We start from the raw sequence: 19,074 nt of genomic DNA on the forward strand, positions 1-19,074 counted from the left end.
AATCGTGAGCTGAGTCGGTCCAAAATATGATTCAGCAACAATTCCTAAGAGAATGAGAAAACAGTAAAATGAACGTTTTATTGTACATTTCCTAAAGTCACAATCCACTACTTATTATGCTATTACATTGCTACTAATACTACAATTTTCGTCTTCCTAACCCTGAACATATGCACGTTAGTTGCATCGTGGGACTGAGCAGGTTTAGGGGGTGAGATAGACAGACAATGGCCGGACCCGCGCTTTCGAGAACGTGACATACAGAAACTGGCATTTTATCCGTCGCATTTCAAAGCGCAGCTGAGCACTTGTAGACTGCTGAAAGATAATGCTGGCCGGGGGGAGACATGCTAGCATGATGAATTTTATCTATGGCTGGCAACAACTTGCAGTCAGCAATACTGTGTGCGCCATGCTGCCCCCCATAACTAGCTAAGATAATTAAGACAGCCATAGCTTGATAGCTAGCTAGCTAAGCTAGTTGTGGACAGTGTTAGGTATTTTTAGGCAGATAGATATTGGTTAGATACTTGATGTATTAGAAATGTTTAGTGTAGACAGGATGTCTGGCTAATCATAATCGCAATCATAATATTTTCTTATGTTTAATGTCATGACATGTCACTAGATATCATGTCAGAATGTCTTAGATACACACCACACAATCACGGGGGTCCAACAACATCCATAAATAAAACTCTTATATCGCAAATCACAAAATCTATCAGACAATATTCATACCTAACACAACGTTTTAAAGACAGTTATCACTTACCGGCGCGCTGCCCTCCTCCGCCATCACTTCGAAAATCACAGGTGAAACCTTCCCCTCCTCTGTATGTAGTAGACATTCGCGCCTACAGGGTCACATGACTGACCTGTGTTTACCCGATTGGCCAGGGATCCGATCGATGGCATTGTCGCTCGATTGCTACTGCCCAGTGTCCCGGATGTTGTTTTGAATTTTTGCACTTGAATTTCAGCACCTGAATGTCACAGTCTGAATTGTGAGTTGATTGAACTTTCTGGTTCTGAATAGTGCTTCTTGAAATAAACGCATTGAATATATTTTTTGAAAATTAGACATGTACATTTTTATATTTGAATTATTTTAATAATATTGGTGTGGTTTGAAATCAAAATGATGTAGTTTTCTAACTTGAAAATCTCTACTTGCAATTTCACTGCGTAAAATACAGAGTGCATTCATTCAGAATATAGAATTCAAAGTATAATATTTCAAAACCTATTATTCAGATGCTGATATAGATTCAAATCTTTATGAGGCCGTTTTGCTTCCATACTGGTGGCTATAACAGGTTCGTTTATCGAAGGAGAACATTTGGTTGCCATCTCTGATTGATTCGATACACTTCTTAACAAAGGGTTTTACTAAAGGAACCGTCATCTGCTGGGGACAAAAGACTAACTAATAACAATTTATAAACACTAAAACAGGCTAGCGTTAGCTTTGCATTAGCTTTCTCGTAGCACGCGGCGACGTTACCAGCATCCGTTGTCAAGGCAACAAACACACATCTGAGATAGGTGAAAAGACAAAGCCGCTCACTCTGTTTTCATTCCTTGTAACCGGAACAAACTAACAAAAGCACACGCTCATTGGCTGTTAGTGAGCCCACCTGACGCTGATTGGCTTTTAACGCATAGAAACCCGCTACTTGTTTGTGAAAACGAGCGAGTCTTCTTTGTTTTTTCTAGGCCAACAAAAGAGTCAACATGGCTGGAGAGAAATATGCCATTGAGCAAAGTTTTTCTTTTTCTCTTCTTTCCTCCAAGAAGTTCCTCTTCCAACAGGACAAAGACACTTTAGCGCTGTTAATGAAATGGTAACATTTAAAATGTACCTGAAGACTTAACAGCCTAATGTGCACGTTAGCTCCTTCTGTCAGTCGAGCTGCAGGTACAGTAGCTCTAGTTAAATGAATGTGTTTGTTCATTTCAGGTCCATGCTGGGGAGGATTTCAGCTCAGTCTTACAGCTTTGATCAGAGCTTTCACCCTTACAACTGTGAAAAGTTTGCACTGGTAAGACACACCATAATAGGATATGTTACTACTCAGTATAAAATCATAGTGTAAGTAACCTACTGGGTCACAGGGCAGACCATCTACTTCACCCTCATCAGTAGTAAGAACACAAATGATAGTGATGCTGAAAAAGAAGACCAAAGGAATAACTAGATAAAGCAGCTGTGGTCTGTTTTGCTAAAGTGTGTTCATGTATTTAATCATACTTGAATGCTTTTGGTGTAACTGTGTATATGCAGTGTTTCTTCACAGACCCTAATGTGGTATCAAGTCTGAGAAAGATGGAAGCAGGAGTCTGGGTGCCTCTTGGTATGTTCCCCCAGAACGCCTTTGATCATTGATAGTAGGAAATTGATCTCATATGCTGGACAATATGTGCATTCAGATCTCTGTGGAATGTTTTTGGCATCTGTGTACATCTGGTGTGTTATAGACAAGCCAGTGGTGTCTGTTGATGTGGAGGTGGTGCCATGCACTGCAGTCTCCATGGAGCTGTTTGACCCAGTCTACTCTTGTGGGATCCTGAGGCCTTCTGGACATGTAGTTAAATGCTTTCATGATGTCTACCCTGACTATGATGAGCTCAGACAGGTGACTTTCCTTCATCTGTCTGTCTGTATCTGTTGTATTTTTGACATGTTTGGCAGTTCAGGTTATCCTCTGTTTCTCAAGATGTTGCAGGAAGAGGACTCTGACCACTACTATGTGGTTGGGAAAGAGGAGCGAAGAGAGTTTCTGTTTCGCCTCTTCAAGCACTTGTGTCTTGGGGGAGAGCTCTGCCAGTACGAAGATACCATTGATCCTTACATAAGCACCACAAAGAAAATGTACAAAGACCTGATCAGGTGGGGATACGCGCATGCATGCTGTCAAATTTCACTCTAGATCATTTCTTTTCTGCCACTGTGGGACTCAAAACAAACTGACACTCCTAACTGCTCTTTGCTCCTTCCATCATGCCCTTTTTCCTAGTGGCGACGTAAACTATATATGCATGGTTGAGACAAACTGTACAAAGCCCCCACTTTTCAACTAGAGTTAGCCGACTGCAATTGATTGGGTTTACTTACGTCTCTTATGCCTGTATCACTATGTATCTAATAATGAACTTGTAATTCCTTCATGCTGTAGTGTGCAGAAGGATCCAGAGACCAGGAAGATCAGTGTCGTCTCCACAGTGCTCAAAGTGTGTGCCTATGTAAGTGACTGGCTCCCTGTCTGTCTGTGTCAGCCAAAGAACACTGTATACCGGTTATGGATGTTTCCTAACAGTACTGACATTTAAATGACTAGTGTATCTGTGTTCGAATGAGAGGAAGCTATAGTCATTTGAAAAAAGAAGTTTAAGAGAACTGATTCATTGGATGATGATTCAGAGCCATTGTAAGATATCTCATGAATGGACACTGACTTACAGATTCGAGAACATCAGTAGTCTCACAGATCATGCACATCGGCACACTAAACATCTGTTGTTTTCAAACATCTTTATCTCATTGTAATTTACTCATGCCCTGTAGGATGAATCGGGACGATGTTACCCTGGAAGACAAGAGGAGGAGCAAACATTTGCCTATTTGATTGTCGACCCGTTCAAACGACACATGACTATGTTGCATCACTTCTACGGTGTTGGAAACTTCACATTATGAAGACCTGGAAATAGTCTTACTTCCTGAATCAAACCTATCAGTCGCCTGCTGCACACGCTAACACAATGGAATTTGTGGCCTAATGAATGGGTTCACTCTGTCAGTAAGCATTCCTTCTTTACTGTTGTGAGCAATTTGAGAAAAATGGTAAATTGTCTCAAAACCTGTATAGTACTTTCCTATGCATTGCACCACATTTTCACATTCACAAACACCAGTGATATCACTGGGAGCAACTGGAGCTTCAGCATCTTGTTCAATGGCACTTCGACACGTGGACTAGGGAAGCCAGGAATTAAACCACCAACCTTCCGGGTAGGAGACTGCTCTATGTTCTGAACCACAGCCGCCCCAGTCAAAAGGAGAGCAAAGGGAATAATTGTTTTGTTCTTTGTGTCATCAAACCATTTTAAACCAACATTAAGAAGCAACTCTGTGCCTTTCTTTGTGGATGTTCTGTAAGAAGTTACTTCTCTCATTGTAAACTAAAAGTAATTTAAAAGCTAACATCCTTCTCTAAATATTAATAGGCAGGCAGTGTTATATAGCACATATGAAACACAGAAGCAATTCAAAGTGGTTTACATAGGTAAAGAAAGCATCAACATTAAAAACAATAAGCATTAAAAACATAAGAAAACCAATTAAGACCAAAAAAGAATTAGAATTAAATAAAAATAATTAGACGAAGATGACATACAATGCCGTAATCGTAATACTTTGCAAGTTGGCCCAAATGCTATCAAAACAAAAGTGGAGCAGAGAAAACACTCCATGAAAAGAACAGGAAATTAGCAGAGTTTTCAGTTTAGATTAAAAAGTGGTGAGAGTTGGGACACATTTACTACATCATCAGGAAGTTGGTGCAGCATAGCAGCTAAAGTAGTTCCACCCTGTTTGGTCCTGACCTGAGGTTCTGCCAGCTGACTGCTTCCTACCAATCTCAGAGCCCTGCTGGGTTTGCATTTTCCAAGGAGACCAGAAACATGTTTGATCAACTCAGATTTATGATCACCGATGGAAACAACATAGCCCCTGTCTTTGAGATATGATTGGAACAAGGACTGTACCTGATAATCCCACCCACTCTTCCAAGTCTATCAGTAACTGGTGTTTTCCCCGAGTCAGTACTGACACGAATTCTTTGGGGCATGTTCAATGATTTCTCATTACACAAGATTTGGAGCCAACCAACTTCCACCCTAGCTACAGAAGTGTATTCTTCTAATTTAAGCCATCATACAGTATTGTTTAGAGAAGAAAAAGACAACTTACAGTCCAAAGAGCTTTATTGAAACAAATAAATTAATAAATTATTCAAGTTAACTAATTTTATCCTCGCCAGATACACATTTTTATCTCTTTAAAAGATCAAACATATGTACAATCAATTAGAAAATAAGATAAGTGCTATATTTCATCATCTAACAGTTACATCAAATCAGAATTGGAAGACTTTGTCAGGTTAGCATTTTGCTTATTGCTTTAATCAGTTTGTTTCATTATGACAACAGTTCCGACACCTAAGAGAGCAGTTAAAGGGCAACGAGCTGGAATGTCAAATGACAGCAAGTCAGTGAACGCTGGACGGTAAGGACAGCATGAAGAAGAACAGTAAGAAAGAGAAAAGAGAACGTGCAGATTGAGTCATGCATAGCATTCAGTCAGTTTAGACAATCAGTTACGGTTTCACATACTTGAGTTCCTAGTCTAGCGCCCCACTAGTGGCCTCAGAGGTAGTTGTGTAGAAGCCATTCTGATCTATGTGACATGCTTATTAAAAGGACACATGCCTGGCAAGTTTCCTGTGATACAAAATGTCCATGCCCCCAGCCTCCAGATGTGACAGGTCTTAAAGTACAGTAAGGGTGTTGATGTGAGGATGTTACAGTGATACACAAATTACAGTATGCCTCTCATAACAAGTATGACTGTGTTTCTTTAGACTTAGAACAAGTTTGTAAAACAAGTATGGCTATCCTCATGTGATATTTCTATGAAACACTTCTCTTTGAAGCAGCATTTAAGTTTGAGACAAAGACGCATCATGTCAGATATAGAACGAAGACATCGAAGGCACAGGTCATTTCATTTCATGTCTCGAGTTAAGACTTCACAGAAGACATCCTTAAGCATTTTTGTTTCTAATACTGGGGCCATCGCTAACAACAGCATGCAATATCGTTCTCACATATATTTTCCAGGTGATAGTGTGACGGCACTGTTCAGTGCAACAGTGCCTCCAATAAGTAGGCGTCTCTAATTTAAGCTAAAGAATAAAAATACATTTCTCTATGAAATGAATGCAGAAATTGCATGATGCCAATAACAAGCTCCAATGTGCCATTTTTTATTTCTTATGGCAGCAAGAGCATCAGGTTAGAAACAAATCTAAATAGACTGAACAATGAAGTACATTCACTGTTTGAAATGCAGGCTTGTCCTGAATGGAAAAGTGGAGCACCTGAGTCATCTGGCTTGGCTGGAACAAATAAATGGATCACTTGCAGGGACAAGAGACGTATTGTCACTGGCCAAACACAATATAGTCAATGTTTTCTTAGTTGAAACTGGCAGCAATTATCTGAGGACATTAAAAAATATACATATGAGCTCTGTGCACGTGTGAACCTGATCAGCTGTGTGTGGTTACAGTTGCATCATCCATGATTCAACTTGACAAAAATACTACATCATATCTAGCTGAATTAAATACATATTAAATTAAATTCTACATTCATTTTAACAATCAAAAAATAATTAAAACATTGCTGTTATATGCTGCACCAAATCAAGTGTATGAACATTACAGTAAAGAAATCAAAACTAAAACTACTCACAAAAAAATATTTCTGTTTATCAAGTGAAAATATTTAAGCAAAGGCAGTAAAGGAACAAACACACACGTCATTGTGTGTATAGTAAATGTTTGTATTTTTACACTCTCCAGTTTTGTCCACAAGCACAGAGGATTTTCTGTGCATCAACCCCCCCCCCAAAAAAAAACCAGAATAGATAAGAGAGAGTAAACCGGAATAACAGTGACAGCCAGTAACTAACAGTGACAGCCAGTAACACCTGGAGTAGTGACTGGAGCCTATCCATGCACACTGTGCTGGAACCATTTCCTAAGACGTGCATTCATGAGGACAGCAGCCTGGAATTCAAGCTTTTTAGGCCTTGACACCTTCCAGGTTGTTCACTGTTCAGTGAAACGGCACCAAACGGGTCAATACGATTCTGCAAGTGCAAGTAGCACCTGATGATTGTATAGCCGTTTTCACGGATGAACTCTGGACTATGCCTGCAGAATCAGGTCTGGATTGGTCCAGAGCGGCCCTTTTCACACATGTAGCACACAACAGGAGAGAGTCCATATTCTCACCTACTGGAAATACTCTGTTTGGTTTGTGCGTGGGGGACACCTAGGTAGAGCGTGCAGGAGGCAGGACATGATCTGGATTGGTCCAGAGCGGCCCTTTTCACACATGTAGCACACAACAGGAGAGAGTCCATATTCTCACCTACTGGAAATACTCTGTTTGGTTTGTGCGTGGGGGACACCTAGGTAGAGCGTGCAGGAGGCAGGACATGACAGTCATGTATCCAGTTTGTAATTTGGTCATAAACAACCAAGTCTCTTGCTCACTTAAAACTGCCTGACAATTCTGGTACCAGCTCTTAACGACAAAGTTCCTGAATCTTTTTGCTGGTGCCTTCATTGTCAGTGACCGTTTTTCTTCATCATCAGGTGTTTATATTCTTCTGGTTTCACACCGGTTACATGATAGAATGTCATCAACACGCTCACTAGCTCTGTGTGGATACTCAGGACTACATACTGCTGTTTTCTCACATGGGCTCACTCCAGCTCACTCGGACCTTACATGGACTCTGTACTAGGGTGCTGGCAGAGTCAAGTATGCTTAAGGTCCAGGTGGACTGACTCAGACATTTGGGTTCTCAAATACAGCTCCCATGCGTAATGCCTAGAGAATTTCAGGGTTCCAGTGCATGTCTGAAAAGGGCTTCTGAGTGAGAATTGTGCTCCTGTATGAAAGGTTGTGAGGTGTTACTGACTATCTGAACCAGCGGACATGACCAACCTGACCTGAGGCTTGATGTCACTGATGAGGAGCAGTGCAGACATTAATGTCTATATTCTGACTGAGGATCAGTGAGGTTTTATCTACAAGACTTTTTGGGGAACATGCATGTTTGGAGGGTGGGCTGCAAGGCAGAGGCTTAAAGGGCCTGTTAAAAGAAGTAAATTTAAGTTATTGGAATACTCAAAGAGGTGCAGTCAACTTTGAAACATTGCAAAGAAGGGATTTTTGACCTGTGAATGCACATTTTGGCTCTACGTCATCCTAAATATGTAAGAACATTCCTGTTTTGAATGCCAGCCAAACAGGGAGTAATGTTTTTTTTTGCAAGTGGGCTTGTTGGGAGACAGAACCTCTGAGAGAAGGAACGGAGATCAAAACAAACCATGTACAGTGCACAAGAGTCACTCCAACACATTCTCCCAGCTCTGCCTTTCTGTGGCAAGTCTGGGCAATTAAAGCAGGATTTACATATTAATTACTCCTCTGTTTGGGTGGGATGGTGTACCGTGGAGGGTTAATGCTTTGGCGAGGTGGCTGTCTAGGTTGTGCCCATCCAGGTCTGTGGGAGCAGATTAATTCTGTGTCCACAGCACCTTTAGCGTTTATTTGTTTTTCTGGTGGCGTGACTGCACAATGTGCAGGTGAGAAACATTACATTCATTACAGCATCAAAAATTGTGATGCCATTCTAAAATACTGGACAAATTTAAATTGTCAGTTCATTCACACAGCCAAGAAAAATAGGAAATGATAATGGGGATTCACCAGAGATTTACAAAACTTCAAAGCTCAAAGTCTGACTATCTACAGATGAAGATTTAAAGTTGGCATAGAGGTGAGAGGCTGAAGTGATCAGTACTCAAGTAATAGCTGTTCATGTGTCCTAATAGTATTCTCCATCCTCATCCAGCGGGTTGAGAGGCGTGTGCGGTGAGCAGCTTTGGCTGAGGCTCCTTGTCAGGTGGAGCCATCTGGTGGCCTCTGTCTGAATCAGTTCTGGAAACACATTGACTTACAGAAAATGAAGATGCAGATTTGAGATGGGGGGTACAAATGATCTTAGACAGAAATGAAATGAAGGCATTTAATTTTGGCCTGCTCAGAGTGAGGACTCGGCAAAAGGAAGACGCCCTGTAAAGGTTTTGTGTCTGTGTTTGAACAATCCCCAGACTGCTCAACTCACTGTCATTCCAAGTTGCCACTCTCAGACTGGGAAAGGTTGAGCGTGTTAGCGGAGGGGAAGAGGTCTCTATGGTCCGTGGGGCTTTGGTAGTCAGACGTCAGGTCAGGGTCCAGGAGGGAGGACAGGGTGAAGTGGGATGAGCCCTTCTTTAGGCACTGAGAGTACAAGTTGAGCAGGAGGTCCAGCTTGTTCTCTATGGATTGCACCTAAGAAAACACACTATTTGGGCATTTTTTTTCACACTGTGTATCATCTTCAAACTCTGAAGTACCTTATTTTTAGCACTCAAAAACATATCCCACTTAGGTTAGTCACTGCTAAATCTACTGCAGATGGTTAAATTACATAGTTTCCTGCTTCCTGTTGTACTTTATATGGCAGATTTTTTTTTTAGATCTATATGAGTAAAAGTGATCCACTGAGATTTTTGAATGATTCATTTAATGACACAGAAAATACAGTTCCACAGATGCTATATAAATCAAACTACCACTCTGTTACCTGTTTCTCCACCTTGACTACACGTCCCATCATGCTTAGCTCATCCAGTGGGTCCAGTTCTGGCAGCGTCTTCTCTCCTTTCTCAGGGCGTGCTTTCTTATCGGGCTGGACGGCCCCTCGTCCAATTATCTGGTCCACCCTTTTACACAAACACAACAGATACATTTTAAAAAATTTTTCTTACTGATTGATTTTGAATTAACTTAAAGTAGTAGTTTGACATTTTTTTGCATTCAGCAAATAAGACCACTTATGTGCCTTCTTGCAAATAAAGTGACTGGCTACAGTCAGCAAACAGTTAGCTTAGTAAAAGGACTGTAAGAGGAGAGAGCCACTGATCCTGTCCCAGACAGATCTGCACATAAAGCAATGGAAAACCATGTGGTGTTGTACTCATTTGTTTCTGTTCTTATTAAACAATTAAAAAAAAACTACAATATCTATGTCTGGCCTAAACACAGAATTAGAGTAATTCCATGTTGAAGAAACAAACCAGTAGGAGTTAAATACATGAAACCCACCGCATCTGCAGGCTCTTGATGCGGCCCAGCATGTCCAGGTGTCCAGCAGAGTACTGCTCTATGACATCCTTCACATCATATGGACGGAGTGTCTCCTTAAACTTCCTCTTGGCCACAAGAAACTTTAGGATCCTACACATACATGAACACACAAACACCAGACTCATTGTTATTGGTCCTCTGTGAATCTTTAAAGAGCCTCAAGCTCCACATCCATACATATGGATGTACAGTAAACCTTTGGAAAAATGCAAGGGCAGGACAGCTGTCAAACCATGTGGCATACCCTGAGAATAACAAGATTAATTATAGTCAGAATGCCCTTATCATTGACAAGCAGCTCTATAAAGAGAGCAGAGTCGCCCTCCTCCTAAACCAAAAGGATATATTGTGATGATGACATCTCCCAGAGACATCCACTTATCAGTACTTGCTGTTTCAGCAATTAGCACAAATCCACAGATGGTAATGGGCAACATACAGTACATACCTCTTTCAGAGCAGTTTCTGCTCTTTTGTCAGTATGACAGCCATGTTGGAACCACAGCTGGTTCCACAGCTCATCATCACCATCCACATCCCACTGTGGGGGAATCACACCGAGGAATGTCGACACAGCACTACTGTACCTGGCGACTGTATCGCCGACAACATGCTCTGCCTGAGTCGCTCTGGCTGTACGTCATGCTGGAGTGGGTGGAGGATGTGCATGAGATAATGGGAAGTGAGGAGGAAAGTTTAAGCACAGCTGTGTGTGTGTGGTCATGATATTAGAGATCAGAAGTACTGGCCCTGCAGAAGGACTGTAAACACCCAATGTAAGCAAGATACAATATGCACACACTCAAGGTGTCATCTTATCCTGTGATAAGATCCTATCCAGCTGACTTGTAGCGCAGTCAGAGGAGTGAGGAGGTGAACAAATCCTATCTCTCACTCCCAGAAGACTAAGCCAACTATAATACTTCACAGGAGGAAGAAAAGAAAATCGTATCAAAGGTGTGGGAAGTGGAACATCAGAAATGCTGAGCTGTTCTGAGAAAACATCACACACACACAATCATACACATGTATATAATGCCACAAATTGTATGATTGAGTATACCTACACACTCACAGGCAGAAGTATGTGCATGCCCATACACGAGCATGTGAGATCTGAACATGTGAGTGGGGTCATGATGTGAAACTGCAGCCACTAGGAGAAGGTGCAAGCAAAGGAGAAGAGGTGGTGGTGGTGGAGGAGGAGGAGGAGGAGGAGGAGAGATGCTGAGAACAGAGTGAGTGGGAAAGGGAGAGACGCAGCACTATGTTTCTTGATGACTCCTGTGCTTGGGGTATTTTTGCAGGCGATCTTTTCTTATTTTGCAGGTTGATGCAGTTTTTTATTTTTATTTTTTTTGCCAGGGTGGGTCTCAGGTGTGGGTAAAAGAAAATGTGGGGGACACGGGAGGGGGGGAGGACTTTTGATATGGATCCTCCAAGGATTTCTTCAAAATGCTGACTCTATTTCTCAGTCGATGAAATGGTATTCATAATACATACGTGGTCGGGTTTGAGTGGGGCCCCCTCTCCCCACAAAACATCCAGCTACGGTGCAATAGTCACTTGCAGTGTTGCAGTATTATCATAGCTCAGTGGAAGATATTACAGCTACCTAATGCTAGGAGGTTCAGACGTAAAAATGCAGCGATGAGGGACAGGAAGAGTCATATGGGCTCCAAAATGCTTGCATAGCTAGAGCACATATTTTTGCAATTCAGCAAATGTGGATCCCTGATAGTCTCCAATGGCAAGGTTTTATTTGAGACTTAAAAATGACTGTTATGCTGACACGTATCCTAGGTGGGCCAAGTAGGGCGAGCCACTGCAGGGCGAACCTGGTTCCTGGCCAGATACGACTACTTTCTCTATAAAATCTAGTGCACAAAGCACAATCTGTGTATTCAGGCATTTCCTGAATCTGAGTAGTGGTATATTTCCTGAGCCAATTACTTGATTTGTACTGTAGTATTTTTAGTTTTTGTATTGTGTCTGCATAGTGATTACCTGTGTTTAGGTTCCTAACGTAACTCTTACCTGCGTTAACCTGTTTGCCAGTAATCCTGTTATTAAAAACCATCTCCCTCACTACTGCATCCTTCGTCCGAGTCTGCATCTGGATCCTCTAAATCACAATTCTGACAGGCACCGATGCACCACATGCATCTCTCTAAAGTGGAGTCTCAGCACTAAGGCCTGGTGCAAAATTCTGTTTCACAAACATCAGTCATGAATCTTGCTAAGACACTGCATGTGCACATGCGCATGTGTGGGTTAACACAGTGAAGCACCTGCTGTTTACACACCTGCACTATCTATAGGAACTCCCTGTCTTCTATTGTCTCTTGCACAGAGCAGCTGAGGTCAGAGCTATCTGCTGAGTCGCACAAACTCAAGGACCGATCATATAATACCCTATTAGTGGCCTAAAGATATCAAACATAATATATCATACTGCACCCCTGGAACAGAAAATATCTACCTACTGTACATCTACAAAGAAGAAAGCTTCACCTTACGTTTTAACACACACACACACACAAACACATGAGTGTGGTAACATACTAGGATGAAAATGCAGTTTTCAAAGGGTCATTATTAAAAATGTAACACTAATTCATGTAGTTTGGCTACAGACTGTAGGTTTAGTGTTTACAATCAGTGCTGCTATAAAATAAATCCACGGGCCACAGCATTCAAAACCATGAGCACTCAGATAAAATCAGGAAGGCACAGCAAAAATGCTTAAATAAATAAATAAATACTCCCAGATTCAAAAACTATGAGACTTTTTCTGGCAGAGCAGATCCCTGAATTTCAGGATCCTTAGTGTTGCCCCACACATTTACACATGCTTCATTTAAAAGTTTCACAGAGAGCATAGGCAACCACACAGGCGGTATCATGCTACCAAGAGAAATACTGTACAGTGAGATTACGGTGCCAACACACAGGCAGAGATAGAGGCATTGTAATATGCTCTCAGCAAACCCTCTTGAGAGCGTAGCCTGGCCCCAGCACCAGATGCCTGCAGGTAGCTAGTTTTTTTTCTGCCACCATCAGTGAAAATACTATTCAGTATGTGTGGTGGGGGGGTGGATATGCACATGTTCACACAGACACTGTTTACAGAAAAGTACATTTGTGCATTTTATACACTATGATTATTTATTAATTCTTATATTTGTTGTATAGATTTGCCAGTAGACCATTTCTTCACATGCACACACTGTCCAACTACTTGATTTGCATGTGCAGTGTTTCTGCTTCTCTTCATTACTGTAAGTTTAAAAAGACTGTTCATTAAGGACACTGGCCACTGACATACAACATTAACATTACATCAAAGAAGAGATGACACAGTAAACATCAGTATCATCAACTCCCTTAAACAGTTATTACACTTGTCTTTGTCTAAACTGTAAAATATCTTTTGTCTCTGAAAGTCATAACGTACTGTAATCTCCCATCTGTACAGTGTTTCTGAGTGTGTTTTTGCATGTGTATTGCCTAATAGGCCCTCTATCATGCCGCCTGTCACATGGCTGGCCTGAATGAGCTGGGATTGCTGAGCGACCAGGTGACACAGGGTGCAGTAAGCCTCCAGGGGGGCTCAGTTACTGTACCTCTACAAGTGGGCATTTCTACTGAATGTGCACTCGCCAGCATCCAGATGGGGGGGCACCATGTTCAACTAAGAAGACAGGCTGTAAACACCATGAAGCGCCCATGATCTGAATATATACACATAGGCTGTTTGTCTGACCAAAGTACTGTAAACACTTTACTTGAAAGCCCCCTATTTAGAATTTATAAGCAGTACCAAGGCATTTAATAAATGTTTATAACACACTATACTGTAGGTATATGCTGCTATAAGGGCATTTTAACTGTTTATTGTATGGATGCTGATTCAGCATCCATACTATGTTTTCCGATTATTTATTTCTTTATTATTATTATTATTCCGTTCGTTTTTTGGCACATAACTACTTCAGAATACTTTCAGCTAGAAAAGCCATTCAGGTATCAAAATGTTCGGCTTTTTCAGGACATGCGCGGATGAATACAACTTTTTTGTAACTTTTATACTTTTTAAAATATTTAGCTTTATTTTGAAAATCTTGCCCCATTCAAATGAATGGGAAAATTCTACTTCTTCATACTTTCAGCTATTTCAGCTTTCAAAATGTTCAGCTCTTCAAGGACATTCATAGCACTATTCAGAACTTTTCATAACTTCAAACATTTTAAATATTCAGCTTTATTTTGAAAATCATGCCCCATTCAAATGAATGGGAAAATTCTACTTCTTCATACTTTCAGCTATTTCAGCTTTCAAAATGTTCAGCTCTTCAAGGACATTCATAGCACTATTCAGAACTTTTCATAACTTCAAACATTTTAAATATTCAGCTTTATTTTGAAAATCATGCCCCATTCAAATGAATGGGAAAATTCTACTTCTTCATACTTTCAGCTATTTCAGCTTTCAAAATGTTCAGCTCTTCAAGGACATTCATAGCACTATTCAGAACTTTTCATAACTTCAAACATTTTAAATATTCAGCTTTATTTTGAAAATCATGCCCCATTCAAATGAATGGGAAAATTCTACTTCTTCATACTTTCAGCTATTTCAGCTTTCAAAATGTTCAGCTCTTCAAGGACATTCATAGCACTATTCAGAACTTTTCATAACTTCAAACATTTTAAATATTCAGCTTTATTTTGAAAATCATGCCCCATTCAAATGAATGGGAAATTCCAACTTCAGCATACTTTCAGCTAGCAAAACCATTCAGGTGTCAAAATGTTCAGCATTTTCAGGGTGATCTTTCAGCACTCAGCATCCATACGCATTTTCTTTAGAAAATGAAGTTTTCTGGTTAATGTATAGTATTCATCAACAATTCCAACTTCTTATATTTGCTTATAAATACATTTGATTTGATTTGATTTGATTTATTCTTTCAAGCATGTAAAAACAATTGATATGACAACACACATAATTTTACACATAATCCAATATCAATTTACTTATACCTAGTACATGCTTGAATGGAGTAGGAAGAAGTCAGACTTATCCAGTCCTACCCCATGACATCATCTTACCATCATTGGTTTGCAAGCAGTAAATGATTCACTTCTACCCACACAAGTATTATACTAAAAAAGATTATACAGTGTTAACATTCTTACATAATTACATTCTTAAGTAATTATCTTCTACACCACACAAGTAATATACTAAAAAATTATTACAAAGTGTACACCACACCCACAATTGTCCATGTAATTAATCATTGAGCCTGTTCTTGCATCTACACCACACAAGTAATATACTAAAAAATTATTACAAAGTGTACACCACACCCACAATTGTTCATGTAACACATTGAAGTGTTATAAATCAAAGGTTTATATACTGCTTACAAATGTTAATTGGGAGGTTCAAGTAAAGTTTGATTCTAGATCATCAGTATAATAAATCTAATATCAGCATAATCGCGCTGATTTTTGTTCAATATTTTCAATGAAAATACAGTCACTGATGTGTAAAATACAGGGTGATACTTATTAGTAACAAAAGAAAAGAAACCAATTTTAAAAGCACAATAACAGTGTAAAGAAAATATTCAGTGTTCTTGTGCCTTAATACCAGTCAAAAGGCGTCATTGCTTCTAAAAAAAGAAGAGATCCAAATGGGTCTACAAAAATGGCACAAAGTATATTATGTTGTATGACCTGTGGTTGATTCTGTTAGATTAGGTGACCAGTCATCTGTGATCATTAATGGGTTAAAGAGCAATCTTAAAATGTGTGCATCTTTTCTACCATAAAAATAACTTCCACTGCAGGTAGTATGTCTGTTGGTGATGGCAGGACTCACCTGACAGCTCGTATGAGCGTCTTCACTGCTGGGATTACATCCTCCATGGGCACATCAGAATATGGTTTGTCTTCCACACTGTCCTCTCCGACTGCCTCCACTGAAGGCAGAGGAAAGATATTCTGACGCATTATTCTGCAGAAATTAGTCCTGCGAGTGTTAAGGAAAAGTGTAAGTATGATTCCTACCATCAGCAGAAGGGCGGGGTTTGAGGCGCAGGGAGGTACGGAACCGTGTACGTTCATTGAAGCTCCAGCTCTTCTGGACTTTCCCCGGGCTGGTGGCCTCAGGGACGTTTTCTTGACTGGGAGAGGGTCGGACACTGGAGCCTGGGGCCAGCGGTGACGCCTTGTTCCGAATGGCTTGGGATGATCGGGAATTGTTCATCCTGATTCGATCCCGAAAGCCAGTTTTACTGCTGACAGTGGAGATACGAAGATATAAAAAGTCAAACTTTTCAAATCATAACAGCCACTGAGTTTTTACTCAGCAATTACAATGTCCATGCCATTGACCTTTATGGAAAACTAAACCGTAAAATCCTTGGAGTTTAGGGAAGCAGCAGCAGGACAGGCTGAGCTTGTCAGGAAACAGCTTGTTAGTAAAAGTGACACAAAAATGGCTTGAATTTTATGAGTCATCAGCAAACAGACAAAACGGGCACACAAAGACATTTATATTTTGCCTCAGCTGACATAGTTTGAGCAGAGGGACCCCTCAGAACAACTGGTTCAGCCCTGGGCATTTGCTTATTTTATGTGTCTATCATAGCACCTGATACAGCAGAACTCAGACTGAAACCTGATTCAAGACCTCAAGTAGTGCTGGGAGAGCAAAAAAAAAAAAAAAAAAGTTCCACCTAACATCAGAGTAAAGATACGCTTCCTTAATCCCTTCAACAGAATGAATAAGCATCAAAATATCACCAAAGTTATTTGGTGACTCCTAATGCTGCCTTTATAATAGCCCCTGCAGATCACACCTTCTCTGCAGTCACTGTTACACGCTGTCACAAATCGATTAGCCAATGCAAAAGTCATGCACCACAGAGCAATACCAGCCCAGTCCTATATTTACGATGATATACTCTTTGTTGTGCATGCGCTATAGCTGGTAATTTCAATTAAAAATTAAGGCATGTCAGAGGATACAGCATTTCATAAAAGCAAGCTGAAACGCTTCAGGTAGACAAGAGGAAACTGGGAGTGAAAGATCTTTGCATGCAGTTGGGAAAGGAAGTAAATGATTTGGATGCATTCAGAATCACAGATTTCATTGAATCATTCCAAAACACTGAAAGAAAGATGCATGCAAAAAAAACATTTTAGCAATTAAAAACTTTGTAAAAATGCAGTACAAACACACTGGTGTGTTATAAAGTTTCATATAACTAATCTCCAATAAAAAAGCATGCTGAACCATTTAAACCTTCTCTCAATAAGAGGACCACATAAATGAATTGAAAATATGAATCAAGTCTAAAGTGGGGAAAATGCTTCAGCTATTTCAGTTTGGGAAAAGTCGTTGCTTATTTGATGGAAGGAAAACATATTTCTCGTGTCACAATCATAAGCCACTGAGGACTTCTGTTGTGTTTTCAACACATGGTTTATCACGACTGACCTCCAAGCCAAATCAACCAATGTTGGCCCTAGTTTCTTACAAAGAATAAGCAGGAGAGAAAGCCTTATAGTAAAACAGAATGCAATATGTCTTCACAGTAAAGACATTCACTCATTTGTGGACCAGACTATAGTGCCAGTTTCTAATTTGCAACTGCAGGTGAAATCACAGCAGAACCGTTTAGTAAGCCATGGCCACAGCCCACAAATTTTTGAGTGGTTCAGGCAAAGGCAGCAGCAGGGTGTGTGCATTGTGGTGTAAAAAGGGTGACGTTTTAGCGTGCCCGTGCACAAGCTCGTTGTCACGGATACCTCTGCTTGCGGCCAGCATGAATCCGGAAGAGACCTCGCTTTTTACAAAGGAGTTGACTGGGGAGATACACAAGGCAGAGGGAGAGAGGGTGAGGGGAAGAGGCGAGGTGGGGTGGAGGGAGATGAGAATTTCCGGGATAGGACCCGGATACGTGGTGAGGATAAAAATGTAGCTAAAGAAAAAGCAGGGAGAGAGGGGGAGGCTGAGGGGTGAGGTGTGATGTCTCAGTAGTCCAAATAGTCCTCTGTTTCCCTGTACTTGTTAACTTACCTAAAACTGGAAATCACACTTCTGAGAGGCAGTTTTAGATTATGGAGACACACAGCGAGAAGTGAAGAGGTGGGTTTGGTCAGTGGGGTGGTGGTGGGGTGGGGGGTGTCATGCAAACGTAGTTTCACATGAGTATATTCATCAAGAAAGTCCAATCAGCATCATGGTGTGACAGCAGCTCCTTAAGTGAAGTCCTTACTACCAGCAAAACTACTGTGCTTCTCTCATCTAGTACATTCTCAAGTCTGATATACAGTATACTCGACATAATCAGGCCTTAAATACAGTATTCTGGCCTTTGTTTATACTACAGAAATCAAATCTGCTCTATGAATACCCTTTTATCAACAAGCACAGCTCATAACTTGAAGAACAAACCTGCATGGACCTTCTGCCTTCCTGAGAACAGATGAAGGATGGAGGATGGACAACGTGGAAAAGACATGATAGAAATAAAGAGAAAGACGGTAAAAAGACAGGAGGAGGAAACTGGTGAGTGACCAGAGGGAGGTGGTGGAGATGGCAACACTGTGAGCTAAGCCGACAAAGATGCAGAGAAGCACGGGGGCCTGCAACATAGTGGTTTCAGATCAGCATTAGTGAAACACGGTTAAACATACAAGACGTCCGTGCAGAAAATTCTGGAAGCTTTTGTGTATACAGCTGTTTTATGTTGCTGTTCTACATATCTCTGGTGTGAGTGTGACTGTAGGCAGACATACGGCCATCTGTCTGGGTGTACAGTGAGGTGGTGAGAGGTGGCATAGTGCATACCTGTCCCCCGACAGGTAGGGGGAGCTGTAGGGCCGCAGCCCAGACAGCAGTGTATGGTAGGAGTTGTGGAGAACCTTCTTGGTGTTACGCTGTCTCTGGAGGTGACTGAACAGTAGTGTGAGTTCTCTGACACCCCAAATGCACAA

The 19,074-nt window shown here is 40.9% G+C and overlaps 2 protein-coding genes across 8 annotated transcripts in view; one reads left to right on the top strand and one right to left on the bottom strand.

Annotated features, from left to right (window-relative positions):
* The first annotated feature begins 894 nt into the window (after window positions 1-894).
* Window positions 895-4,247, top strand: cfap300 (cilia and flagella associated protein 300). Of its 2 annotated transcripts, XM_020606978.1 has the most exons (8): window positions 986-1,007; window positions 1,720-1,847; window positions 1,964-2,045; window positions 2,288-2,357; window positions 2,482-2,639; window positions 2,721-2,893; window positions 3,180-3,246; window positions 3,569-4,247. In XM_020606978.1, the coding sequence occupies exons 2-8, from the start codon at window positions 1,738-1,740 to the stop codon at window positions 3,698-3,700; spliced, it is 792 nt and encodes a 263-aa protein (XP_020462634.1). In that variant the 5' UTR covers window positions 986-1,007; window positions 1,720-1,737; the 3' UTR covers window positions 3,701-4,247. The 2 variants fall into 2 exon arrangements, with proteins under 2 accessions (XP_020462635.1, XP_020462634.1); XM_020606979.1 differs by lacking the exon at window positions 1,720-1,847 and having other exon boundaries at window positions 895-1,007; window positions 3,569-4,241.
* A 2,916-nt stretch (window positions 4,248-7,163) lies between these two features.
* The window catches only part of kcnq4 (potassium voltage-gated channel subfamily Q member 4), a 44,398-nt gene continuing 32,487 nt past the window's right edge, over window positions 7,164-19,074 (bottom strand). Inside the window, exons 9-15 of one of the 6 annotated variants that reach the window (XM_020606791.1) lie at window positions 18,929-19,054; window positions 16,138-16,367; window positions 15,950-16,049; window positions 10,015-10,146; window positions 9,494-9,632; window positions 8,993-9,198; window positions 7,164-8,805 (exon numbers count right to left, since the gene is read on the bottom strand). In XM_020606791.1, coding sequence (XP_020462447.1) covers window positions 8,995-9,198; window positions 9,494-9,632; window positions 10,015-10,146; window positions 15,950-16,049; window positions 16,138-16,367; window positions 18,929-19,054 — 931 coding nt within the window. In that variant the 3' untranslated portion in view covers window positions 7,164-8,805; window positions 8,993-8,994. Of the gene's footprint in view, window positions 9,199-9,493; window positions 9,633-10,014; window positions 10,147-15,949; window positions 16,050-16,137; window positions 16,368-17,883; window positions 17,941-18,928; window positions 19,055-19,074 lie in introns of all 6 variants that reach the window. The other 5 variants (XM_020606790.1, XM_020606793.1, XM_020606792.1 and 2 more) reach the window with 5 other exon arrangements.

This window comes from Monopterus albus, unplaced genomic scaffold (genome assembly GCF_001952655.1).
Source record: "Monopterus albus unplaced genomic scaffold, M_albus_1.0 scaffold82.1, whole genome shotgun sequence".
NCBI lineage: Eukaryota > Metazoa > Chordata > Actinopteri > Synbranchiformes > Synbranchidae > Monopterus > Monopterus albus.